This window comes from Thamnophis elegans, chromosome 16 (assembly GCF_009769535.1).
Source record: "Thamnophis elegans isolate rThaEle1 chromosome 16, rThaEle1.pri, whole genome shotgun sequence".
Classification (NCBI taxonomy): Eukaryota; Metazoa; Chordata; class Lepidosauria; order Squamata; family Colubridae; genus Thamnophis; species Thamnophis elegans.
The window spans coordinates 25,246,446-25,274,371 of NC_045556.1; the positions used below are offsets into that span (position 1 = coordinate 25,246,446).

General features: G+C 46.2%; 1 protein-coding gene across 2 annotated transcripts in view; it reads right to left on the bottom strand.

Moving 5' to 3' along the window:
* PPIP5K1 (diphosphoinositol pentakisphosphate kinase 1) overlaps positions 1-27,167 on the bottom strand; it is a 56,069-nt gene extending 28,902 nt beyond the window's left edge. For both annotated transcript variants that reach the window (XM_032233715.1, XM_032233714.1), the window contains exons 1-15: positions 26,960-27,167; positions 26,696-26,873; positions 26,138-26,333; positions 25,964-26,054; positions 25,564-25,649; positions 24,512-24,666; positions 23,230-23,331; positions 22,931-23,092; positions 22,470-22,591; positions 22,213-22,314; positions 19,260-19,346; positions 19,044-19,119; positions 18,753-18,862; positions 18,396-18,481; positions 17,487-17,612 (exon numbers count right to left, since the gene is read on the bottom strand). In XM_032233715.1, coding sequence (XP_032089606.1) covers positions 17,487-17,612; positions 18,396-18,481; positions 18,753-18,862; positions 19,044-19,119; positions 19,260-19,346; positions 22,213-22,314; positions 22,470-22,591; positions 22,931-23,092; positions 23,230-23,331; positions 24,512-24,666; positions 25,564-25,649; positions 25,964-26,054; positions 26,138-26,333; positions 26,696-26,845 — 1,651 coding nt within the window. In that variant the 5' untranslated portion in view covers positions 26,846-26,873; positions 26,960-27,167. The remainder of the gene's footprint in view (positions 1-17,486; positions 17,613-18,395; positions 18,482-18,752; positions 18,863-19,043; positions 19,120-19,259; positions 19,347-22,212; positions 22,315-22,469; positions 22,592-22,930; positions 23,093-23,229; positions 23,332-24,511; positions 24,667-25,563; positions 25,650-25,963; positions 26,055-26,137; positions 26,334-26,695; positions 26,874-26,959) is intronic.
* Between the last annotated feature and the right edge of the window lie 759 nt (positions 27,168-27,926).

Below are 27,926 nucleotides of genomic sequence, written 5' to 3' on the forward strand. Positions count from 1 at the left end.
ACTACAAGGAGGAGAGCCTTCTCAGTAGTAGCTCCGACCCTTTGGAACGATCTCCCCGTGGAGATTCGTACCCTCACCACCATCCAGGCCTTCCGCATAGCCCTTAAGACCTGGCTAGCCCGTCAGGCCTGGGGACAAAGATAATTGCCCACACCCGAATGATGAATTAATGTTGCTTATTATTTTACTCTATGTTTTGTATGTGTTATTGTTTGTATATCCCTTCCCTTGATTTTATGTAAGCCGCCCTGAGTCCCCCCAGGGAAAAGGGCGGCCTATAAGTGTTAATAAAACCCTAAACCCTAAACCCTCCTCCTCCCTCCGACCCACATATACCTTTTCCAGCTGTTTCAGAGAGGATTTCAACTCTGCTCTTGCCTCGGATTCTCTGAAGAAGCCCAGCCCAAACGAGTGCCCTCTACTATGAGGCAGGAGAACTGCTTGCCTCACCTACATCAGGATTTTTAGGCTTTTAACCCTTGCTTAACTCTGCTCGAGTGATCATAAAATGCCTAAAGTCAGACTAGATGAGGCACACAGTTCTTCTGCCTCATAGTAGATGCTTTTTAGATGCTTTTTTAAACACTTAAGCAGAGTCATCCACAGTGAGGCAGCAACTACCTCAGCCTGACCTCAGCTCTTGCCTTTTTACTTTTACTTTTTTTTTCTTTTCATGTTGGGAGTGGTGAGGTTGTGCCTCCCCTGCCTCACCTGACTGCACGTCACTGGTACAGAAAGCATGTTAAATCGCTAGAATTAATTTTTTTTTTACAAGTATTGCTCAATTATTGGACTTACAATTTAAAATAATTGAAATTGGAACTGTCATCAATATTGCAGGGAGACTGAAGCAGACAGAAGCAAGAGTGCCATCTGCTGACAAAAAGGGGAATATGCAACTTGAAAATAATCATCTAAAATGACTGAAAATATTTGTTAGACATGGATCTACTCTAAGACCACTAGTGATTTGATTTTTAGCTATGAACCATAGCTAAATAACATCATTGAACATTATTTAACACATAAAGAAATTTGAAGAGGCGTGAACAACCTGGTGAATTTAAATTGATTAAACGGATTATTAATGAGACACTTAAAATTGTAACTTGGAAGTTTTACTTTTTGAATGAATGAATCCTGGACAGCGGGCTAAAAAAGAGATTAACTAAATACAGATGCAATACAAGTCTTAGAGAATTATTTAATATGATTCAAATGGAAGGTAAAGTGCCTCCATCTTGGAAGACAGCGTTTATATCTTTGATACCCAAAGAAGATCAAGATACTACCCAACCCAAAAATTATAGACCTATTTCATTACTGAATGTAGATTATAAAATTTTTACTAAAATATTAGCAAATAGGTCAATGTTGGTTATACAACAATTGATACACACGGACCAAACAGGTTTTATACAGGGGAGACAGATGAAAAGCAATGTCAGATTAATTATTAATGCATTAGAATATTTGGGAAAGAACAACCAGATCCCTGCTGCGTTTATATTCTTGGATGCTGAGAAGGCCTTTGATCGAGTTAACTGGCAATTTCTGTTGAAGATATTGCAAAAAATGCAGATAGGAGATAATTTTTTACAGTCAATTAAAGCAATATACCAACAGCAAACAGCACAAATCATAGTCAATGGAAGTTTAACAGACTCTTTTCAAATTGGAAAAGGTACAAGACATGGCTGTCCTTTGTCCCCATTATTGTTTATTATAACTTTGGAAGTATTGTTGAATAAAATACGGGGCTTGGATGGTTTAAAAAGGGATCAAGATTAGGCAGCAAGAATACAGAGTCCGCGCTTTTGCGGATGATTTGGTCATAATATTGGAACAACCGCAGGAATCCAGTATGGTCTTAATGAATACGATTATTCAATATGGTCAAGTGTCTGGTTTTAAAATAAATTTAGGAAAAACAAAAATATTAGCTATAAATATGAATACTAAACAAAAGGAAGAATTAGGAGTGATGTTAGGATGTGAGGTAGTTAAAAAAGTCAAATATCTTGGAGTTAACATCTTAACTTCAAATGGGAATTTATATAAGCATAATTATGAACCACTTTGGCATAGTATACAGACAGAGATGAAAAAATGGGAGAAATTGCACTTATCCTTGTTGGGTCGGATAGCGGCAGTGAAAATGAACATCTTACCAAAATTTTTATTTCTTTTCCAAATGTTACCTATACTTAAAAAAGATGTGAATCTTTTAGAATGGCAGAAGGGTATCAACAAATTTGTATGGGCAGGAAAGAAGCCGAGGGTAAAGATGAAAATAATGCAAGATGTACGTGAGAGAGGAGGTTTGAAACTACCTAATTTAAAACTATATTATGATGCAATGGCATTATCGGTAATTAGTGATTGGACTCATTTAACTAATGATAGAATATTGAATATTGAGGGACACGATCTGGTATATGGTTGGCATGCTTACCTGTTATTCAACAAAAAATTGGATAAGAATTTTAAAAGTCATATTTTAAGAAATGCTTTACTGCGGGTCTGGAAAAAATACCAATATAAATTAAATGACAAGATAACCATGTGGGCAATTCCTAGACACGCAATTGAAAATATGAATATAGCACAAAAACAGGACAGAATTACTTACAGACAGCTTCTTACCTCGGAAAGGGGGGTACTACAATTAAAATCTTTAGAGGTATTAAAAGAGGAGAAGGTAGTTCAAACATGGTTCCAGTATGGGCAATTACAGGCTAGGTGGAAAATAGATCAAAAAATTGGTTTTATCCAAGTTGAGGATAATTTGTTTAAACAAATAAGAGATCAAAGCTTAATGCATATAAAGAGGATATATAATGTATTAATACAGATGGATTCGGAAACAGAATTAGTTAAAGATTGTATGATAAAATGGGCTCAAAATATTGAAGAACCAATAATGTTGGATACATGGGAAAGAATCTGGGTAAGAAATGTGAAATTTACACAAGCTCAAAATCTGAGAGAAAATTTTTACAAGATGTTTTATAGATGGCATTTAGATCCTAAAAAGTTGGCTTCTATGTATCCGAATGTACAGCCTAAATGTTGGAGGTGTGGTTCTCTCGATGCTACGTATTATCATATATGGTGGACCTGCCAAAAGGTTAAGGCATTCTGGATAAAAATATGGTGAATTATGCAAAATATCTTTAAAAGAAGGATAAAGTTTACTCCTCAGTTATTTTTACTAGGTATATGTACTGACTTTACAGTGGTAGAGACTAACTTGATTCTGCACCTAATAATGGCAGCAAGACTGTTGGTGGCGCAATACTGGAAGAAGGAAGATTTGCCTACAATTCAAGAATGGACATTGAAAGTCACAAACTTAGCCGAGATGGCTAAAATATCGGCATATCTTAAAGATCACTCAAATGAGAGATATAAACGAGACTGGAAAAAATGGATTGACTATATACAAAATAAATACGGGACCAAGAAATTCCAGTTAGCCTATGCTTAAGATCAGAAATGATTTAAATTGTTTAAAGTTAGTTCAGCAAGAAGAAGCTAAGGTCAATGTAGAATGTCATTAATTTCTTTATTTCTTTTTTCTCAATAGATTTTAGACTGTGTTTGTTAAAAATCCATACCGTGTACGGGTTCTGGGAAGTCGGGGAGGGGGGGGAAGGAGGAGGGGGTAGGGGGGTGGAGGGAGGGAGGGGCATACAAAAAAATTGTACTTCAATGTTTTAATGATTGAGGAATGATGAAATATTTGTGTGTTTTAAAAGAAATAAAACCTTTGAAACGAGAAAAAAAAAGACAGAAGTGAGGGGAATCTAAACAGAATGGAGTTTTTCCAAAGTATGGAGGAAATATTTGACCGTATGGACCAAAAACTGGCAAATATAATAACAAAGAATAATGGACAATGATCAGGATAATGAAGAAAGAATGGACCCACCAGAAGGAACAGAAGGGAAAGCAGAGAGAAATCAGAAATCATCAATCAATGTAAAAGATCTAAAAAGGGAATGGGAGAAACAGGAAGAGAACTGGGGAAAAGAGATAGGATGTGGAATAGATAGTTCTGGAACTAGACAATGGAAAAGGGTAGAGATGGGAGATAAAATCAGATTGTATAGTCATAGAGAGAGTAAAACTCTTAAGGAACAAATATGGGAGGAAAAATAAAAATAAAATAAAATAAAATTAAAGGTTCAGATGTGGGTAAGAGATGATGGGTAGGGGAAAGTAGAGTAAAAGAATATCTTTATGAATATATTTCAATAATGTGTATTAATATTATAATTAGATGGGTTGGACAATTAGGTTAGTAGTGTGATAGATATCAGGAAAATCTTAATATAAATAGATATGAAGAATTGGAAATTAGGTTTGGAATAACTCTACTACTAAATATGTATAAAAATATGAATAACAGTGAAATGTTAGAAATAAAAAACAGGATATATATATATATATATATATCCTGTTTTTATATATATATAATATACATACATACACACACACACACGCACACACACACACGCATACATACAGTATATATATAAATCTAAACGTGTACTAAATAGTAGAATAATATGGATTGAAGAACTGGAAAGAACATGAATAGATGTATGCTAAATATATAAATGATTGTGATTGATCCTAAAATTGTATATGGAGATATTGAATGGAAGAATGATGAAATTTTGATTGAGTTGACTAAGGAATTTACAGATGTTTTCAATGGAGTTTAGGCAAGTACAAGGGGACATTCATTTCTTTCAATTTAGGCCCTAATGTTACTCCCATTTGATTAAAACCTCGGAGGGTATTTTTTGCTTTCTGGCCCAAGATAGATAGCCAATTAGACAAACTAATTGCCCAAGGAGTTCTTGAGCCAGTTGACCATGCTAAATGGGAAACCCCAACCATTATGCTGATTAAACCAGATGGCTCAGTCCGCATATGTGCAGACTATATGTGCATGATTAATAAGGTATTGCAACAGAGTGCATACCCCATACCAATCGTCCTGCATTTATTGCAATCTTTAGGAGAGGGAAAAACCTTTGCAAATCTCGGTTTGGCCCAAGCGTACCAGCAACTACCAATGGATGATGCCACTGCAGAGGCACAAACCATTGTAATTCACAGAGGGGCATTTAAATGTCGTTGCCTCCAATTTGGAATAGTGTGGTGCCAGGACTATTTCAAAGTATAATGGCACACCTCCTACCGGGCATTTTGGGGGTGGTGCCTTACTTCGATGAGGTCCTCATGTCCATGAACAACAAAGAAGAGCTTACCCACCGTTTAAAGATTGTCCTAAGCCAGACTTAATGTAAAGAAAGAAAAATGCCAGATAGCCGTGCCATAAGTCGAGTTTCTGGAATATCTAATTGATGGCTCTGGGATACATCTGACCAAAAATAAAGTTAAGGCAATAAAAGAAGCCTCCACACCAAAGAATCACAGAACTTCAGGCATTTTTAGGCCTGTTAAATTTTTAAAGTATTTTTCTGCCACAGAAGGCAACAGTAGCAGGGCCATTACACCGATTGCTAGACAAAAAGGTGAGCTGGACCTGGGGACAGAAGGAAACCTCTGCCTTTCTGCAATTAAGGAACTTTTGTCATCTGACACTGTTCTTGCACAATATAATGAAGTTCTGCCCCTCATTTTAACCTGTGATGCATCACCATTTGGCATCTGGTGTCAATTTGTAAAGTGTTACCATAACTATTATCAAGTTGACATTGGAGGGAGGACTCCATGCATACCTCCGGCCAGAGTCAGATCTCATATTTCTACAACCTCGTTGGTGGATATGATTTATGACATAGACTGAGGGAGGGGAGAGATAGGGGTAAAGTGTAAAGATCATTAACTGGATATCAGTTTCAGCTCTGCAGAAGAACATGCCAAAAAGTTGATTTTAATAAATGATTGGATTTCTTTTGAACTTTGTCTTGAGGCTCGTAAATTAATTAGGTCAGCTTTTGGAAACTTCACAGAGAGCCAAAACTGACTTTTTAAAATCTATCAAGATTTCCGGGTTTCCTGAATCCCGGGCTCTCCAAGCACTCCCCCAATATTTGGGGTGCTTGGAGGGAAAATCAAGCAACCATGGCTGAAGATGGAGATTGATTGCAGCTGGAGGTATGCGGCTAGCTCCAGACATCAATGCTCCAGACAGCCAAGCTGAGATGCCTTTCCCAGTGAAAGAAGCAAGAAAGGATGAGTACTGGTGGAAATTAGCCCCTAAGGCAGCTGAAGTTGAGTTCCCTTACCCTAGCCCCCAGATACAGGGAAGGGTCTCAAACGAGCTGGCAAGGGTGGACGGGAGGTGGGACTGGGCTCAGGCCAGGCTCCCAAAGCCCCAGATGGAATCCCTGGGGAGTGCAATAGAGCAATAGAGGGAGGATTTTGACTGGACCACCCTTCATGATGAGGGGCCATCATGCCACCCAAAAGAGAGGGGAAGGACATATGATCCTGTTGAGGGGGGGAGACACAGACTGGAGTGCAGCCCCCCTCCTCCATCCAATAGAAGGAGAAGGAGCCCGAAACTGCACCCAGTGCCTCTCCTATGCAGCAGGCAGGCTGTCCAGGATAGGCACACCCCTCCTTCCCTCCCTACAAACTAGAGAGGAGGAAGGCAGCCAGCCATATCAGGTGGAAGCATACAGAGGCCAACAGGGGGTTGGAGGAGTAGGGCTGAATGACCCACCCCAATTCAAGGGAATGTTTGACAGGGACTCAGACCAGCTAGCTCTATTCCTTGATTCAGCTGATATCCACCTAAAATGCTACAGGCACCTCTACCCATCTCCCAGAGCCATGGTGAATACCATTGCAGAGGGGCTAGAGGGAGAAGCAAGGGAACAATTAGCAGCCCTCTGCAAGAAGAGAGCTCCCCAACTGCACAACATAGATGACTTCCTGAAACTGCTAGAGGCCAGATTTGAAGAGGTGAGGAGGACCCATATGCAGAAGAGGAACTCAGCAACCTAAAGCAGAGGGGCCGCCACATCAAAGAGCACATCCATGAATTTAGGAGGGTCATTGGAAGGCTACCCCTTTTACCAGAGCGACTGCTGATGCATTTCTTCAGAACATGCTTGGACAAGCAAATTGCCCAGGTAACCGCATACTGCAACATCCCAAATCGACTCTCTGAGTAGTTCCGAGTAGCAACAAAAGTCGACAGTAGGCTGTGCACCAACGACATGAGAAAGCAACCAGACACAAAAGAGAGAGGTTGATCTGACCTGAAGCCACCCAGCCGACCGGGAACCACAGCACTACAGTGGGCTGTGAGACCAGCCCTCCCTCGAAGTCTGCTGAAATGCTACAGATGCGGGAGGATGGACCACATGGCAGCTGCATGCCCAACCCCAGCCCCAAAACCAAGGCCAGACCCACCGCCCAGGGCACAACCAGAAGGAGGCTCCAAATGGATGACCAATACGTCCGGGAAAGCCCTCCAGGCTGGAGAAGCCACTTGCCCCTCAGGAAAAAGTGGTGAAACCCCAGGCAACGACAACCAGTCGCCCAAATCATATGACAGCGAGGACAAGGGAGAAAATGACCCAATGGTGAATGAATCAATTCACCCTTTCCTTTTTCCAATACGCCTTACAGCCCCCAAAACAGGAAACCAGGGGAATGTTGAAGCTGTAATAGACTCAGGCTGAACGAGGTGCTTGGTCAACCTAACCACAGTCCTGAAACTGGGGATCAGAGCAAAAAGACTGTCCCACCCGATCCGGTTGGAACAGGTCGATGGGTCCCTAATGGGAGGAGTCTATGCCACCCACCTGACCGAACCAGTGAGGCTAGAGCTAGCGGATCACTGGAAAGTAATTTGATTCATAACAGCCCCCAAAATGACAGATGCAGTCATACTGGGACTTTCCTGGCTAGACAAGTGGGGACCGACCATCTTGTGGCAAGGGGGTACCCGCAGACTTAGGATATCAAGGGGCCCCCACCCCCTCCCACATTAGCTAGCAGAAACATCACCCACACAGGAAGCCCCACAAAAGAACCCATCAGAAGAACTAGTATTCAGCAAGGCCGAGTGCAATGTTCTGCCTCCCCACCGTGAGGCAGACTGCGCCATCGACATCATCCCTGGGGCAAAACTAACCAAGCCCAAACTATAGGCCATGAAAATGCAAGAGATGCGCAAATACATAAACCTAGCAAGGGAGTTCATCGAGCCAGGCAAGCCACGGGTCGTGGCACCAGTCCTCTTCAAAGAAAAAAAAGATGGAACTATGAGATTGTGTGTGGACTTTTGAGGGATAAATGGGGTGTATGTACACAAGTTATAATCCCTCCCCCTCATGAAGGACATGCTATCTCATCTCGCCAAAGGAAAAGTCTTCATCAAACTAGACCTCAGAGAAGCATACTACCAAGTACTATCAGAGAGGGAGATGAGTGGAAAACAGTGTTCAACTGCTCCCTAGGGAGCTTTCAATTCAAAGTGATGCCTTTCCGACTGCAGTGGGCCCCAGCGGTATTCATGCAGTTAATAAACGAGGTGCTGCACGAGCACCTCTACAAGGGGATCCTTGTCTACCTAAACATCATCCTCATCTACACTGAAACCATGGATGACCACATACCCCTGGTCTACCAAATACTGGAAAAACTTCTGGCAGCTAACCTGTACCTTTACCTGTACCTTACAAGGTATCAAAATGTGAATTCCACCATGCACAGTTAGATTACCTGGGTTACCGAGTGTCAAATGAGGAAATAGAGATGGTCCCAGCCAAAGTACAAGCCACCCTAGGCTGGCAATCCCCTCGCACCCGCAGACAGCTACAAAGCTTCCTAGGGTTCACGAACTTCTACAGGCAATTCATCCCCTCCTTTGCAAAGACTGCCAAACCCCTGACAGACCTCCTGAAGACAGGAAGCCCAGGAACAAAACCTCGCCCGGGACAACCCCTACAGTGGGACCTAACCTGCCAAGAGGTGTTCAAAATACTAAAAGAAATTTTGCAAAGAAGCCGTTGCTGAAGCATCCTGACCCTGAGCAAACTTTTGTGGTCCAGGCAGACGCCAGGAACATGGCAGTGGGAGTGGTGCTACTCCAAATAAACAACCAAGGAAACTTACAACCCTGCACCTACACCTCCCACAAGCTCACAGTCACAGAGCGATGATGGGGCCGAATGGGAAAAGAAGACTTTTGCGGTGAGATGGGCACTGCTAACCTGGAGACACCTGTTGGAAGGGGGGCAGAAACTGTTCAAAGTCTGGACCACAAAAATCAGGACCCCGCTTCCTGGGGGCGTGGCCTGTTGCCGAGGAGGGCTCCACCGAGCTCCTCAGAGATCTGGTCTGTATATCTAAATAAGATCATAGATAGCACCCCTTTTTGGCTAAGAAAGGGGCAGGGAGTAGCTCTGTAGGCTAGGGTCTATTCGTAAGCCACAGCCTTTTTCTTTTTTTGGCTGTGGATAGAGATTAGATCCAGCCGGAGCGGAGCTTTTATCTCCAGCCAGTTCTTCTCAGCTGCCTTTTTTTTTGGCAGCCCCAGACAGGCTAGCCCCCCCCAGGACAAAACAAAGTTTTTTTCAAGCTAGAATTGATACGGGCGGGTCCCACCCCTGTGAGATTTATGTTTTTATTACTATCTTAAATACCAGCACCATTTGTCTTAGAGACTTCTTTGTCTAAATGGATTTCAAAATGGCGATTTCTCTCCGTGGATGATTGATAGTGGATATACTTAGCCGGTTTTACCTTCCTGCAGACCGCTCCTTAACAAAATAAACTCTTCTTCTTTGGAAACAGAGGGGAGCAAAGCGCTGCTTACTTGTTTATTTATTATGGCACCCAGGTCAAAGAAGCGCCTTGCTACAAATGTGTCTAAGGAATTTAAAGAATTTTTACTGGAACCACAGCCTTTGTCTCCTATGCCTTCTACTGGAGAACTTTTAACACAGGAATATTTCTTTAAAATGTTTAATGATTTTAAACAAGAAATTAAGGAATTTGTATTGGAACTATATGATGATTTAAAGTCTAAAGTTAATCAAATGAAGGCGAATACGTTTGCAGCCGTGTCTGCCCTGTCAGATTATTCTGCTGAAATAGAGAACAAATTGGAAAGTTTGGAGAAGGCTAATTTTAATTTGACTACCAATATTCAAATTTTACAACAAAAAATTAGAGACACTGAACAACAGCTTATGATGATAAATTTTAATAGGAAGGCATTTGCAATAAGAGTCAGAGGACTCCGTGAAAAGGAGCAAGAGAATCTGAAACAGACCTTTGCTGAAGCCTTCAGCCATGCGGTGGGAAGCCCGGGACTTAACTTTGATTGGCAGATTCGGAAAATCTATCGCCAGAACTCATTGATAGCGGAACAGCGACAGCTCCCGAGGGACATAATTATACATTTCTCTACAAAAGAATCTAGAAACGCGATTGTGCAAAAGTTTCATAACAACAGTCTCCGAGTTGATGACCAGGACCTGACTGTCTTCAAAGATATACCTTTCCAGATGTTGAAAGCAAGAAGGGACTACACTTTTTTAACTAAAGAGCTTAGGAGTCAACAGATTCGATACAGATGGGAGGCCCCTGCCGGCATCATGGTTACATTTGAGAATCAAAGATTTCGTCTTAACTCTGTTTCGGAGGCTCAAGATTTCTACTGTAGGACTTTGAAGGCGGGACTTCCTGATTCACTTGGAAGAGAGGAGAGACAAGCGGAAGAAGGCAAGCGGCAGGCCATGTGGCTGCAAGAAGGAGGGGGTAGCCTTTCCTCCCTCGGAGAAGCAGAAAAACGGAGATCGAGAATTTAGACATTTCAAAATATTCGCCAAAGTTAAGGACTGAATGGGGGTTTGAGACCTCTCTCCGGTAGAAAAAGCGGACTAATTCTTATCAGAAGGGAAAACTGGGTGAAACTACTTTGAGCTAGATTTTAAATTAACGTTAGCATAAATTTGATAGTGGTAAACATTAGACAAGCAAGGGATGAGGGTAAAATATATGTGGAATGATTTACGTTGTTTAAAGCTTATTAGAACAGAAAGCCGGTTGGGATTATCTTAAGATAGGTGTAAAAAGAATGCGGAATGATTTATGTTGTTTAAACTTTGTTAGAAGGGACCATTTTAAAACAGAAGGTTAACTGACTCTTGCTGAAAGTATTATTTGAATATGTGGAATGATCCATGCTATTTAACTTTTATTAGAAGGGAAAGTTGGTTGAAATTGCTTTGAGTTAGATTTTAAACAAATGTTAGCATAAATTTGATAGTGGTAAATATCAGACAAGTAAGGGATGAGGGTAAAATGCATGTGGAATGAACTACGTTATTTAAATCCTATTAGAAGAGAAAGTCGGTTGGAATTATCTTAAGATAGAAGTTGATTTCGGTGTAAAGTAATATTTGATCTACGCTGCTTAACTTTACTAAGAAGGGGAAGCTTGGCTAGATTATTTTGAATTACTGTTTGAAAAGGAGGTTAAGAAAGATCATTTACGCTGTTTAAATTTTACTAGAAGGGAATGCTTGATTACTCTTCTGCAAAGTAATTTGAATATGTGGCATGAACCACGTTGTTTAAATTTTATCGGAAGGGATCATAAGGTTTAGGAAGAGGAACGGGAGAGTCTACAGAAGGGGTAAATAGCAAAGAAGTAAGAGACGAGAATAAAATATAGATAGAATGATTTATACTATTTAAGCATAGATAAAGATGGGGGGCTGAGATCAACACAAAGAGTGGTTTCTTTTTTTCTTTTTTTCTTTTCTCTTTTCTTTTCTCTCTTCTTTTTTTCTGTTTTTCTTTCTTTTGACATATTACTTTTATTTTTTAATCCATATGTATACAAGATATTTTAGACAGAAGGTAGTGCCAGGTGTGGGCCCTGGGAAGTCGGGAGGATTAGGGATGGGGATTTGTGGGTGGGGGGTGGGGGGGGTGTTAACATAGTCTTAATAAGAACAAGAATGTATTTATATACGGTGGTTCTTTTTTTTTTTTTTTTTTTTTTTTTTTCCTTGGTTCATTTTACTTTTATCAGATCAAACAACACTCGAATAAAGGCATACACCAAGGAGGGAGGTAGAGGGAAAGAAGAGGGAGGAGTAAGGAAGGAGTAAGGGGAATGTAAGGAGGGTGTGTGGGGAGTAAGGGGAGAAGGAAGGCTTGAGGGGAAAGGAAAGTAGGAGGGGAGGGTTAGAGGGAGAAAGGAAAGTTGGAGGGGGTAGATGGGGTGTATGGAGGATGGAAGGGTTAGGTGGGGTTGCGAATGATGAGTTGTGTTTCCTTTTTTTCTTCGTTTTATCTCCTTTTTTTTTCTTTTCTTTTAGTAAATACCCTGTATATAAGTGATTGCAAATGGAATGTGAAAAATGAATAAAATATATTTTAAATCTAAAAATCAGGACCCCGCGGAAACTGTCACACAAACAAGTCTGATGGGCTCAATACTTCAACTGTTTTGATTTTGATTTTGTTTTAAAGCACATCCCAGGGGCAAGGAACTTTCTAGCTGACGCCCTTTCCCCATGCTCCAATACAAATGCAAACAGGAGCAGATAGTGGACGCCATCATTCCCTCTACTCAAATAGCTGCCCAAGTGACCACTAGGCAGCAACGCCGTGATCAGCAAGGCCAACCTGCAGGCCTGCAATTATATTCCTTTTAGAATTTTGGCCTGCCACACTTTCTCTTATTTCATTATGCTGTGTCTTTAGTATAGTCGATGGGAGGGGGGAATAGAAGGAGTAGGATTGTGGAATGTATTATTTTCATTCTTTACTAGAAGTCAAGGTCATCCTTTGTCTCCGCACTTTCACACCTGATCAGAAGCAGCTGGGTGGAGACGCCAGCGTGGAAGAAGAAGATTGGATCATGTGATGGACTGTGGGTGTGGGGACAAGATCATGAACTTTTAACTAGGTGGGATTCTGATGTAACTTCCAGAGTTGGAATCCCACAGCACGATGCCAACATGCCTGTCTTATTAAATTGGAACTTTAAGCATAGTTTTGTCTTCAACTCTGATTTAATTCTGCATGGTATTTGGAACCCTGACAGCAACTTAACCACGAGACTCAAAACCAAACTTCTAGCAGACCCCTGGTTCCAAAACAACCAACACATCTTGACAAAAAGAGATGACCTCGCATGGAAGGGGACAAAACTCTATGTTCCGGAATCCCTACGCACCCTAATTCTCCAGAGAACCCATGATGCCAAACTGGCAGGCCATTTTGGGTTCCTAAAGACTTTACACTTAGTCCGGAAGCAGTTCTGGTGGCCTGGCATAAAGAAAGATTAAAGTTGCACCATCTGCGCCACAATGAAGAGATGACCGGGAACCCCCACCCCGGACTTCTGCAAACAGTAGCAGAGCCAACGAGGCCGTGGGAGGAGATTGCAATGAACTTTATAGTAGAGTTGCTGAAAAGTGGGGGAAACACAGTGATTTGGACTGTAATAGACCTGTTCTCCAAACAGGCACACTTCATATCCTGCAGCGGACTACCCTCAGCTCACAAGCTGGCTAAACTGTTTGTGAAGCACATCTACTGTTTGCATGGAGTACCTTGAAGACTTATCTCAGACAGAGGTGTCCAGTTTACGGCTAAGTTCTGAAGGAAGTTCCTGCGGTCCATTGGGTCATCCCAGGGTCTTAGCTTAGCTTTTCATCCGAGCACCAATGGGCCGGCAGAGAGGCTGAATGCCATGGTAGAGCAGTACCTGAGGTTCTACATGAACTATCAGCAGTCCAATTGGGCAGTCCGCTTATCTTTTGCTAAGGTCATGTACAATAATGCTGTTCACAGTAGCACAGGACTCACGCTGTTCAAAGTAGTGAGCGGCATGGACTTCGTCCCAATGCCTGAGTATCCAAGGGATCACCCCTCCTCAGTCAGTTTGACTGATTGGATGTCGATGCTGAAAGCAACCTGGGAAAATGTCAAAAAAGCGCTCATTAAAGCGATACGAACCTATAAGTAACAGGCAGATAAACAACGGGCTCTGCAGCGGCCATTCCAGGTGGGAGAGAAGGTTTACCTCTCCACAAAATATTTCAGATTAAAGAAAGAAAGCAAGAAACTGAGGCCAAAGTTTATGGTACTATTCCCCAAAGTAAAGATCATCAATTCAGTCACAGTGCAATTGAAACTGCCTCAATTGCTGGGGAAGATACACCCAGCGTTCCATAGTAGCCTCTTAAACCCATGATCGGATCCACTCTGAGACCACCACCCCGGGAGACCCTGGGCCCTGTAGTCATAGGGGGGCAAACCCATTATGAGCTTCAACGAGTCCTTAATTCGAGGTGGCACAGGCAACAACTCCAATACTTAATCAAGTGGGAGGGCTATCCCTTATCAGAGGCATCTTGGGTAAAAAGTAGGAATATCCAGCCTGATCGCCTTATAGCAAAATTCCATGCAGAAAATCCAGGCAAGCCTGAGAGAGTAATGCATCCCTAAATTATATACCTGTACTCAAATTGTTTTTGTGTAAAGTGCAAAGACAATTAACCGGAGATCAGTTTCGGCTCCGCAGAAGAACATGCCAAAATGTTGATCCTAATAAATGACTGGATTTATTTTGAACGTTGTCTCGAGGCTCGTAAATTAATTAGGTCAGCTTTTGGAAACTTCACATCAGGGCAGCCACTAGATGCCAAATGGGGCCAAAGCCCCAATTGCATTTTATTCAAAACATTATCAGCGGTAGAACAAAAGTACAGCCAGTTGGACAAGGAAGCATTGGCTGCAGTTGTTGGGGTCAAGCAGTTTTACGAATACTTATATGGCAGACACCTTGATCTAATTACTGACCACCAACCACTCTTGAGTATTCTTGCAGGGAATCGCCCTATCCCGAACATTTTATCTCCCACAATGATGAGATGGACAATATTCATGGCAGCATATCGGCTAATTTACCGGCTGGGCAAAGACATAAGTCACGTCGACACCCTCATCCACTGCCAACTTCCAGATCTCATAGAAGATCCAACCCCGTTGCACACATACTACTAATTGAGGACTTTGCATCTGGTCCAGCCACCTCGGCTGAGATAGCGGGACACTAAACAAAGGACAATAGCAATAGCAATAGCAATAGCAGTAGACTTATATACCGCTTCATAGGCCTTTCAGGCCTCTCTAAGCGGTTTACAGAGAGTCAGCATATTGCCCCCAACAATCTGGGTCCTCATTTTACCCACCTCAGAAGGATGGAAGGCTGAGTCAACCCTGAGCCGGTGAGATTTGAACCGCTGACCTGCTGATCTAGCAGTAGCCTGCAGTGCTGCATTTAACCACTACGCCACCTTGGACAAAACTCTATCACAAATTCTGAACTGGGTGTGAAGGGGGTGGCCCAAGGGGCTGGTGGGGGATGATTTCAAACCATTTATAGCAAGGCAACACAAATTGGCAGCCCAAAAGGGGTGCCAATTGTGGGGGGATTGAGTGGTTGTTCCCTAGAAACTAAGGAAACAAGTACTAGAGTCACTACATGTGGGGCATCTGGGCATAGTACAAATGAAGTGGCTAAATATAGACAGGGACACAATGGAGTGGATCAATACATGTAATCCATGTCAGGTATCCAGACCAGCTCTACCAAGGGCACCCTTGGGAGAATGGGAGACAGCCAAAGCATCTTAGTTGTGGGTGCACATTGTTTTTGTGGGACCAGTACAAGATCAAATATTCCTAATAGTTGTAGATGCATACTCAAAATGGCTTGAGGTAATAATTATGACTACAACAATGGCTGAAGGTATTAAGGAGACTTTTCTCCACCCACAGCATTCTGGACATTCTGGTCTCTGACAACGGGCTCCAAATCACAGCAAACCAGTTTGAATTATTTCTAGCAGAGCATGGCATCCAACATGCCCTTGTCTCGCCTTTCCATCCATTGAGTAATGGTCAGGAAGAAAGAAGGTACGGTCAACCAAGGAAGTGTTAGCTAGAATGGGCTTCAGAGACTGGCAAACTAAAACAGACACATTTCTCCTAGCACAGTACATAACACTGAGCACCGCCAGTTAGACTTAGTCTGGCTTTTAAATAGAAATTACAATACTGTGAGCCCATTGGTCAAATTGATCGGCGGGAAAATAAAGAAATCTTAGTGGCTAGGCTGCCTGACAGCTCCCTTTAAAAGAGGGAGCTGTGGGAGAGCCTGTTCACTGTACCAGTCTCCTAAATAAAGAACTAAAGTCTCTATGCTAGTCCTGTCTCTTCATTCAGCCCTAACTTAATAGTCTCCAAGCAGACAAAAAGGAGGCGGGATGGATAAGAAGAGCTACAAACAAACAACTGGAGAAGCCCTAAATTCTCTTCCTGTCAAGACCAGCCCCAAACGTCATGGCACACGCCCAAAAGTCCTTCTCTTGAGCACCAGATAAGCTCATGACCCACGTGCCCAGTTTCCAATCATCATCATTCTTCCTTCTGCCTTCTGCTGTTTGCTGGCTGGCTGGCTGCTCCACGAAGGTTGGGGGGTTCTTTCGGGGCTCAGACCTTGAGGAGCTGCCTGCTTTCACTGAATCCCCACTCCAAAGCATAGAAGACCAGCCTGGCTCACAGCAGCAGCCCCCTCCAATGACCTACAGACATCCATGCCATCCTCTTGTAGCTCAACCAAAAAGGAGAGTTGGGTATCTGCTGTGTCAAGAAGGCCTGAAGGTGCCTGGTTCATCTGCAATGGACCTTCTGTCCTTTGGCTTGGGAGGAAGAGGGAGATGAGATCTCCCCCAACTCACAACAGGGATGCGGGCATGAAGCACTTAAGAGTGTGAGGGAGAAGGATCTGGCACAAAGGCCACATGCATGATACAGAAGTGGGGAACTGCCAAAGGTTGGGGGAAGAGAATGTGGGCTGGCTGAGACAGCTTTAGATGGGAGCTGCGGGCTTGCTGTTTGCTTCCTGCTTCCCATACAGAACCATCATGACCATCCAATGACTGGAGGAGCAGAAAGCAGAATGCCAAATCACAGCTCCTAATGGGAGGCTCAGGAGAGAAATCCTAAAAGGTGCAGTTCAGCCCTCAGAGGGAGCCAACTACCCAGAACATTAAAGATCTACTCTATTCACAAAAGTGTTCAATAAACTTTGGAATGCTTAAAACCACTTGATCAGGAAAGGTCAGTTTCACCCGTAAGACCATCTTGCCTGATGAGAAGTTTTGAGTACTCAGAAGTTGGCTTGCTGCCCAGGACCATGGGGACTGGATGGGGCTTCCAAGGCAACCCCAATCAGAACCCTTAAGAGAAACGCTACTCAAAGTGCTGCAATTCGAGTCCAGCAACCAGCCCAGAAGATCCTTTTGATGCAGATGCAGAGGCCAAAGTACGCTCTTCTTCCTTCTGAAGGGGGGTTTCTTTCAAAAGGACCCCACCTTGGAGGTGGCTATCAAGATGCTGTCAGCTGTCACCTCTGCCTCCGCCCAGAACCAGCAAGCAAAGCCCAGGCTCACCTTGGCCCCCTGGATACATGCAGCGGAAGGCTCGGCCCAGCTCCTCCGCTTGCACTCGGCCAGCAGGAGTCAGCTCGCCCCCCCACTTCAGCACCAAGAGCAAAGATGGGGAGGCTTCCTTGAGATCTGCACACAGAGAGAACGAGAGTCATTTCCTCCTGCCAGGGCTGGGACAGAATGGCAATGACGCTTAGACTTACAGTATATTCCGCTTCACAGCGCTTCACAGTATTCTCTGACCGGTTTACAAGCCTCTTGCCCCCAACAATTTGTGTCCTCATTTTACCCACCTCAGAAAGATGGAAGGCTGAGTCAACCTTGAGCTGGTGAGACTTAAACTGCCAAACTTCTGGCATTTGGCAGTCAGCAGAAGTAGCCTGCAATATTGAATTCTAACCACTATGCCACCACAGCACTTGAATGAAGACCTACTGCCCATTCCTCAACCTCCAGACCAGAGCAGAGGGGCAAGAACTGGGGAAACCAGATGAGAGGAGGAGAGGAGGTTGCTAGGGGCCTCTGAGACCTGGAAGCTGCACAAAAGTAGGTGAGTTCTGCCCCCCTTCCCCATCCTCTTGTCTTTGGCACTTTCCCCCTAAATGGGGATTGTTTGGCAAGTGCAGTGGGGGAGAGCAGTAGCTGCCCTTCTTCACAAGGGTTGGCATTTCAATTGAAGCTATATCAGTTTACATTCTTAATTTCCTCATTGCATGAATGAATGAAAGTGATCTCCATTTGCCCACCACCCAGAATGCCCCTCTTGTGTCTACAGATGCGTGTATGCAATCAGGGTCTTTATCCTATGAAATTGGTAGGGCTCACCCGCAACCCTGCAGGGCTCTCCTGCAACCAGGCCTCTTCCCCAACAACTGCCTTCATGCCCCCCCCCTACAAGACCCCAATACCTGCCTTCTTCCTCACTGGAAGCCTTCAGATGCCCATGAGGCAGGTAGGTCAATTGCACTTTGCGGTTGATTCCAGAGAAGTGTCCGTACCTGCCAGAATAACAAAGGGCCACCATTCTGGGCATGAAACCTCTCGCTTTACCCGCCACAACTGAAGTGGAGAAGCTGCAAGGGCACCCAACTGCCTCCCTTCTGCCCAGGGTTCTGTTGTGGTGTAGGAGGAAGTGTCCTCAGTCAGAGGGAGTCCACTCTTTCTGGGGACATGCGAGAAAGTGCAAGAGTTGTTTGCAAGGTTGACCTTACTCTCCCAGAGGTTTTTTTTGGGGGGGCAGAGGGGCCATGGAGACAAATCCCTGCTCACATCTCCAACACGGTCTTGAGCTGCTCCAGTTTTGACTTCTGCTCCTCGGCCACCGCATCCCCGAGAGCACTCTGCTCCTGCACTAGCAGCCGAGCAATGTCCAGCACCTCCTATTGGGGCAAAGGCTTGCTCAGGTTTGTGGAGCCAAGGACTCTAGGAATCAAAGGCACAGGCTCCTTAGCCACATCTGTCATCCCCCTCAGGGGACACCTGTCCAAGAAGACTGACCAATGGAGGGTGAGAGCTTCACCTGCATGGCTCCTCTGGGACCAGAGGGAGCCTCAAACTCACCTGAAGCTGCTCTGGCTTTTTCAGTTTCAGCTTCCCAGTCTTGTAGCCCTCGTATTTTTCAAATAGAACAAAGAATCTGGCAATGGCAGAAGCAGAAGCAAAGCAGGTTATTGACATTAGTGGTTGTTGGCTACATTTATGCATGTCCTTTCTTGGGAGCTCATTTTGTCCTGGAACTTTTTTGTCCTGCAGAAGACACCCAGAACTCCACCATACCTGGGATGCTTCACTTCCATCTTCATCTTCTGTTTGGGGGTCCGATCACCATGCCTTATAACTGCAATCACACACCGTAGCTCCATCCTGCAAGAGAGATGCTTGAGCTCATAGGATGCCCCCCACCCCTCATTCCTTTCTACAATGGCCAACACGTAGGGGATCCCAAGGTCTCCTTTGACCAGGACATCTCAACCATGGACCTGGGAAGCCAAAGCCGAAAGGACTCTCCTATCAGAATGCTATCCACGCAGGAAGGAAAAGCCTTGCATGGACTCCCCTTCTCTGAGCTCTGAAAACAACGCAACTGTGGCAGAGAATGCAAGACCCATGTGTGCATCCTAAGTAGATCTCTAATTGGAAGCAAGCTAATCAGCCTGCAAGAAGGATTCTCTGCACCAAGGCTTTAGAGATAAAGGAGAAGCAGCCTTCTGCACAGCACCAGCTGTGAATGGGGGCAAAGCAGAGGTGAGTTTTTAATCTTCTGCCACAGACCTATTTACAGGCAACTGCGCCACACGCAGAGCACGGGCAAACCGTGCACGCAGCGAACCAGCAGTAATGCTGGCAGCAACCCACCCCTGGGGCAAAGGTGCTGAGACTGAGAAACTGCCAAGGACTGCTGCCTTAATTAAAACCAGGCAAAGATTTTATTTTAATCCAGAGCTTGAGGTGCTATTTCATCTTTCTTAGTTTAGAAATGTGAAGATGGCTCTAAGTGTAGAACAAGACAGGAAATGTTATAAATAATTGGAAAATTCAGTGCTATACAAAATCACTCAAAAGTAACAACACAAAAGAAGAAATGCCAGATATCTTAGTGGAGAAACTATCAAGTGCCATAAAATCAATGAAAAATAGCAAAGCTTCAGGAAATGACTGTTACGGTTGAAACGCTGAAAGTTGGTGATCACAGTTTACATAAGATACTAACAAAACTATATTTGAGATGCCTCAAAAAATATTCAATGCATGGAAAAATACTTCTTATATACAAGAAAGGGGCCCAAGGAGATTTAAAGATCTATCACTGAATAAGCCTTCTTTCAGTCATCTACAAGGTTTCTATCGAGATAATAGCAAAAAGACTGTTGAGACCATTAAATGATGCCCAGCCAAAGGAGCAGGCAGGCTTCAGAAGTGGCTACAGCACAATGGATCACATCCAGGTTGTTCAGCAAGTCATTGAATGGCACAATGAGTACACCATGCTTCTGTGTGTGGCCTTCGATGACTATGAAAAGGCGTTTGACTCTGTATTCCAGCCAGCAATCATGAAGGCATTGCTCAACCAAGGCATAGACACTGCTAATATAGACTTACTACAATCAACATATGAAAAAACAATGGCAGTAATTTGTCTTAATGATCTTAAAGTGGAAATCGACATAGTGCATGATAAGGCACAATATCACCTATCAGCCTGCCTTGAATTTCACAACTCAGGCTGGGCAAAAGATGGAATAAAAATCAGTGGCGCCTATTTAAATCACTTAAAATGTGCAGATGATGATGTTCTCTTCTCACAAGACCCAGAAGAGCTACAAAGACACATACAAGGGCTGCACAAAGCAGGAGAGCCATTTGGCTTAAACATAAAACTGAAAAAGAGCCAGGTTATGTTTAATAAATTTACCAAAGAAAGAAAAAAAATTATATACCTTGGCCAGCAGATTTCAATGGAAGGTGATACAATAAAGGAAATCGAACAGCATCTTAAATGTAGTTAGTAGGCAAGCTAAACATAATTTTCAAGAACAACCTCCCCCTATGCCTGAAGACAAAAGTTTTTGATCAGTGTGTGCTACCTGCTCTAACATATGCCAGTAAAACACAGACACTCACCACACAATAATACAAAAGCTAAGAGTGGCATGAAGAGCCATGAGATGATACATGCTCGGCATCACAAGACAAGATAAAAAGACCTGCACATGAATTAGAGAACAAACACAAGCATACGAGGCCATCAAGAGAGTCAAAGAATTGCAATGGAAATGGCCTGGTCACATTTGCTAAATTGAGGGCAGGTGGACCAAGGCAGTCATAGAATGGATCCCACTTGATAAAAAGCACCCACGAAAAGGACCTAAAACAAGATGGTGAGATGACATCAGAGAGTATTGCAGGCACAATTGGCAAAAGAAAGCTCAGGAATCAGAAGTAGGTTCCTACAGGTTTGAACCAGTTCGGCGGAACTGGTAGTAACTTGGCAGCTTGAGTCACTGGAAACCTGCAGCGACTCAAGCCTGCCACAGCCCTGAATCAGTTATCTCGGCGGCCCCTATCACCAACTAGCAGGGAAAGAGAACAGCTGGAACATCCTGCCCTGGGCTCTCCAGCCACGCTTAGTGGCCTGGACTCCCCCTTGGCTTCCCCGAGCCTCCTACAACTGAGCCTCAGAACGTGGGCACTGATTTCAGATGAACTCCAGGAGCTGCTGTGGCCTTCAGCCCAAAATCTTAGGGAAGGACAGCATTTCACTTGATCTGTTTTTCTTACAACACTTCCAGGGACTGAATTTTCTGTACCCAGAAGCTTCTGCGCATTAATACCAACTCCACATCTTCTTGTTATCAGTAAATCCAACAATACCATAAGTAGGAACCCAAACCTAAGAGCCAAGGTGGCGCAGTGGTTAAATGCAGCACTGCAGGCTACTGCTAGATCAGCAGGTCAGCGGTTCAAATCTCACCGGCTCAGGGTTGACTCAGCCTTCCATCCTTCCGAGGTGGGTAAAATGAGGACCCAGATTGTTGGGGGCAATATGCTGACTCTCTGTAAACCGCTTAGAGAGGCCTGAAAGGCCTATGAAGCGGTATATAAGTCTACTGCTATTGCTAAAAAAAAAACCTACGTGGTCTTTCTAAAAAAGAATGTGTCTCCTACTGACAGGCCATCATCACAAGGGGTGGCCAGAAAGGGAAGCATGGCCAGCACAGTCAACACTAACATTGTCCCTGAAGTGGTAGGCACGATGGGGATGTCTTCTGCTTCTGTGGGGATGGACCAGGGGATCTGGAACTGGGGAGCCATTTCACGCATGATGATGTTCCTGGCAGGGAGAAAAGGGTCTGGTTGGAAATCACCTCTCCCAGTTTTGCAATAGGGCCACCAGCCCCCGAGGCAGACTGGATTCAGACCAATCATGCTCTGGTCCCTTCCTCCTCCCCTTCCAGAGGGGATGCTCAACCGAAGCACCACACACACCCAAGGAGCTTGGCACAGTCATCATAGTACTTCATAGAGTTCTTCACAAAACTGAAGCCGTTGACATCACAGACGAAGGACTGGCCATTGGCCCGCAGTAAGTCAAAGCCGCACACTGTCTGCTGCAAAGGGTGAGACGAGACCCAAGGGAAGTGACACAGGGCTCTTTGAGGCACTCTACCAACAGAAGGAGCCCCTCAGCCTCACCCTACCACCCTGGCCAGAGGATTGCAGGAGGAGGCAAACACAATAGAGAGCCCCCATTTCTCTGTCATAGTTTTAGCAGGGAGATGCAGGGACAGGGTAAAGCAGCACCTACAGCCTGAGACTTCGGAGCCAGGGAGGGGAGGGGAGGGGAGGGTGGGCCTAAGACCTGTCCAGGCATTCCAGGCTTCAGCAACAAGAGCGAAGAACTTCAGGGAGGGCTCCAGGAGGCCACAAGTCAATTGGGAAAGACTAACCTTGAAGGCCACACAGACTTTCCGGGCTACCAGCTTCTCTATGGCTGTTAACATAACTGGGTAGCGGATCTCCTTTCCTTCGCTATCTCGTTCCACCTTCCCATCGAGAGCAGGGGATTTCCGTGCCTCAGCGTGTGCGTAGTCGGGACCCACCGTGTAGACCTGAATGAAAGAACACCAGCAACAACATCACCCCACCCCGAGCTGCCAAGAGGGTCTCAAAGGAACCTTGGTGACCAGTCTGCCTGCCCAGCTCAGAGGACTCCTCTCAACAGGTCCCCACAAACACCCCCTCCTACCTTGACATCCGTGCCATCTGTAGGCATGAACTCCTCATAAATGTATGATCCGGTCTTCCGTACGCTGCTCTCTGGAGAGTAGACGCTGCTGCGGCTCCCAATCTGAAATAGTTCGGGAACTCAGCTAGAGAGGCGAGCTGCACCTCGAACGGGATGGGCCAGGAGGCCCGGAGCAGGTGGCACCTCACACAAAGGGGCAAAAGGCACCTCCACTTGGACAGCAAGGCCTGAGGCAAACAGGCAGGAGTAACAAAAGCCTGGGAATATCTCCTGGTTTAAAGCACAAAATGTAATGGATTCCTATATATCAGGCTTCTCCAACTCCTGGGCCATGGCCTGTTTCAAACTGGGTCACGCAAGCAATGGGCAAGTGTGCACATACACAAAGCTCCACTTACAAGAATGGTGGGCAAGCACATGCGTGAAGCTTCACTCATACAAGCAGGGGTACTTTCGCTCATGCGTGAAACTCTACTTGCCCAAGCATAGGGCGCTTCTGTGTGAATGTAAATTTATGTGAATATTTATGTGAACTTATGTGAATGGAGCTTTGTACGCAAGCACAAGCACCCTGTGCTCAAGGGCCTCCACTCGCATAAGTGGAACTTCATGTACATGCAAGCGTCCTCCACTCATGCACAAAGCACCATTCATGCAAATGGAGACCGTGTGCACCTACCACTCACACCAAAGAAGTTGTGTGCCTGTGTGTGTGCCTACCACTCATACACACACACACACACACACCCCGCACTAGGCCAGACCACCAAGGTGGAAAGGTTGGGGCTGGCTTGCCTTATGCCACTACTTATTTCCTACCAATTGTGTTTAAAATGGAAAAGATGAAGTTATTCCTGTTGTTCAATAAAACTAAAGTACATTCCTATGTACATAACCTCATTACCTTTATTCCAGCCGAGCCAAATCAAAATTGCTTTAATCAAAATCTTAATCAACTTCTGGAATTCAAATTTTCACTTTACTGAATATTCAAAGGAAGGAAAGGTATCCCGGAAATGTACATTATCTTAACTTCTCAAATCTGACACCTGAAAGGGGACCCAACCACAACGAATTGGGAGACCCTGGTGCTAATGACTCACCCCTTCAATATTTGACATTGATTATATTGTGCCCTCTTTGGCTTGGGATTACTGCTTTGGTTGTAACTGTAAAAAAGTATTATTCACACAATCTCCTGAAATAGAGATGATAGCCGGGTACACTGCTATTGGGAATGCCCCTCATCAGACAGAGGGTACCCCAGCCAAAGACTTCCCACCTTGCGGAAAAGGCGCTGGCTGCCCCCGCCAGCTGAAGAAGGATAGTAGATGTAGACGTTGTGGTCCTCAGCACTGACTGGCTTTTCCACAAAGGGCTTGGGGAAAATGGCCCCATTGACCTCCACATGGTCCTCCCCCTCCACCAGGCTGCACTCTGCAAAAACACACAAGGCCTTCAGGACAGGAAGCTGATACCCACCCCCACCCCCACCTCCGCATCAACTTTCTTTTCTTGGGGAGCTATGGAGCCTCCAGGCTTCCCAAACATCCAGAATCATCCTTGGAGGAGGCTGGGTCTGGCTGTGAGTGGCAAGGAGGTGGAAAGGCTGGAAAGCCACTATGCAAAATGGCTGCATTAGGGGGGCAGGGGGCACGCCCAGCTGCAATAAGACCCTTCAAAGGAATTGGGCACACCTGAAGATGAGGCCAGGGGTCTAACTGGGGGTGAGTGAGTGGAGGTAAACCTGTAGCCTACAGAGGATCAAAGAAAACATAGTGCTAATCTAGACCAGCACTGGTGATGTTACCTAGTTTGGGTAATGAAATGTCTGCAAGAAACTCACCAAGCACAGAGAATACCAAAGAACCCTGAGTTACAAATACTTTCTTTTCTCGATCAAGGAAAGGAGCAGCTCTTTAGCAGACATCAGCCTGCAAAGCCGAGTTTTGAGCCCTTCTAGTGCCTCTTTGCACAAAAAACAGAAGCCTCTTCTTCTCCTAAGGGCATTGGCCAGTGTCCAAGGGCCACCCTTCCTCTAAGGGTGGTTCCTGTAAGGCTCTCTTGGCAATGCTCTGGGCAACAAAGGAGACGGCTCTGCGCAACATGGTGCTACAGTCATCCATTTTCTAGGTTTTCATACTGCCTCTTAGCCCTTGCCAACTATGTTGCACAAATCCAGCCACACTTTGAGCATTCTCAGGCCCTGGTCTACACCTGGGGGCTTAAGGGCAGCCCAAGGGGCACCTTCCTGCTTATCCAGCAACTGACCCCCTTGCCTTGCCTCCAAAGTGGGCCAGGGAGGTGGCTCGGCCCTACTTGCCCCACACTCACCCTCTGGGCGATCAGGGTCCCGGTTGAGCACCGCATAACGAGGCAGGTCTACTCCCTCCTCCTGCAGGATCCGGTATACCTCCCGCCTACAGAGGACGGGAACACAGGCAGGGGTCTCTGGCTGAGGGGACATGACTGATGCCCCCCTGGTGGCCAGAGCACACCTCAGCTTGGCCACATTTGGACCACAGGGTAAGCAAGAGATTTTACTTCGCTCCAGTCTGCCTTGCTCTTCCCTAGTAGCCCGATTAAGCAAACTCCGGCTTCTAAGTCACTTCCACCCAAAATGACCCAAAGATCTGGTGGAAGATCAGGGTGCAGATTTGGCCCACTGCTGGAGGTACAACGTACCATGCAGCCCATAATACCCCAGCAAGTGTATCCACCTCCACAACCCTACCTGTCCTGGATGTAATATTGCATATCAAGGTCGTTAATCAGAAAAGGGTTGCAGAGCTTGGCATAAGCAACGGCTTTGTCCAGAGGAAACCCTGGAAGATTCAGGGAGGAAAACCATGTTGACCATCAGCTGAGCACCCAGGGGGAAGAGGAGCCGGGACGCCAGCTGGCCAACCTTTGGAGTGGAAGGAGATGAGGCAGTCGCAGGCCGGCCACTTCTCCACCGGCTCATTCAGGATGACATCTTCCCCCATGATCACCACCGCGATGTATTCAAACTTGCACAGTCGCTCCAGGATTTGTGTCATGGGCTTGGATTTGGACTTTTTGGTCATGGCGCAAATGCCAACCACAATCTGCCGTTCTGGAGGCTGCAACAGAGCCACAGCAGCAGCAGTGTCACCTTGGGCAATGGGGGGGTCCAGCAACACCGGGCTCTTCCTTAAAGTCAGGCACAAAAGCCAAACAAGGAGGAGGCACAGAAATACACACAGGCCCAAACTAAGGAGGACTTCCAAGAGAAGAGGAAGGGGTCCCACCAGGCAGAGCCTTCCCTGCTAAAAGCCCCCCAAAGCACAAGAGGAAGCACAGGGCAGCGCCCACCCCCATGATGCCCTCTGGGGGACTTCCAGCCCACTTCCCTGGGCGCCAGTGGAGGGACAACCCCAGCTTCCCACCGCCTCAAAGCCGGCCCTGCTCCTTCCGAGGCAGGCCGAGCAACAAGCCCCTTTACCGACTCTTCCTCCTCCTCCTCATCCTCAAAGAAGGGCAGCTCCTCCATCTTCAGCTCTGCTCCCGGGAAGTCCACCTCCTCATCTGGGCAGCCCAGGAAGAACTTAGCCGCGGAAGCGCCCTCCTTCAGCTCGGCCGTCCAGGACGACATGCCAGATCGCGCAGCCAACCATCCCGCTCTGCAACGAGCAGGCCGGCGTCACCAGCGGCCGCCCAAGCAGCCCCGCCCGCCCGCCACCCACCCGCCCGCCCGCCGGAGCCTTACACTGCCGCATCCTTCGGGCTGCGGGCGGACTCCGGAGGCGGAAGAGGACCGAGCGGCGTCCGGCCTGTCCGCGCCGATCTTTGCAGCCTGCCAGGACGGCGCGCCTTCGGCCGGCGGGGCCGCAGGAGCCACCCGGAAGCGCTCGCGCTCCGGCCGGGCACCAGCGGGCAGGCCTCCCGGACACGCCAGCCCCGCCTGCCAGAGCGGCCGCCGGGCGGGGAGGCGCTTGGCTCGGCCGAGGCTCCTCCCGGCGCCCACCGCCAGACCGCCGCCCGCCTCGCCCTGGGGAAGAAACTGGCCCTGCCCCGGCCGCTCCCGGCCTTCCCCTCCCGGAGCGCCCCTCTCCCCCCCCCCCCAGCCTGGCTCTGGCGGCCGCGGAGATCCCTTCCCCCACCGCTGCTCCGGGCTCTGGCGCGCTCTGCGCTCCCCGGCAGGGACGACCCCCGCCCGCCCAATCCAGGCCACGAGGGGCGGTGGGCGTGGGCGCCTCCGGAGCAGAGAGCGTCGAAGAGCGGGCGGTTCAAGCCCGGTCAGAAGCCAGGCGGGGGCGGAGTAGCCGCGAGCCACGTTGGGCTTGCTAAGGAATCCAAAGGTCGCCGAGCGCTGCCGGCAGCGGTCACCTTGACACACCTGCCCGGAGGAACCCAAGGCCAGCCACACCTGGGAGCAGCGGAGGACGCGCCTCTTGGCGGCAGCCAGCCCCGCCCCTCCGCTCCAAGGAGTTCTTCGCCGGCCAGGAATTGCACCGGATCTCCTCCACCTCATTCCTTTGGGTCCATTGCTCTAATCGAGTGTGCTCTATGACGGCGGTTGAATGTTTCACGTGTCTTTCATAGCGCCAACTATCCCACTCAGTTTTGCATTTTCTCCTTTCTGTCTCTCCATCTCTTAAGAGAAACGTTGAATACTTTGGGAAGACTGAAATTGGAAGGAAACCTTGTGCATCACCGGTGCTGGGAAGGGGTGG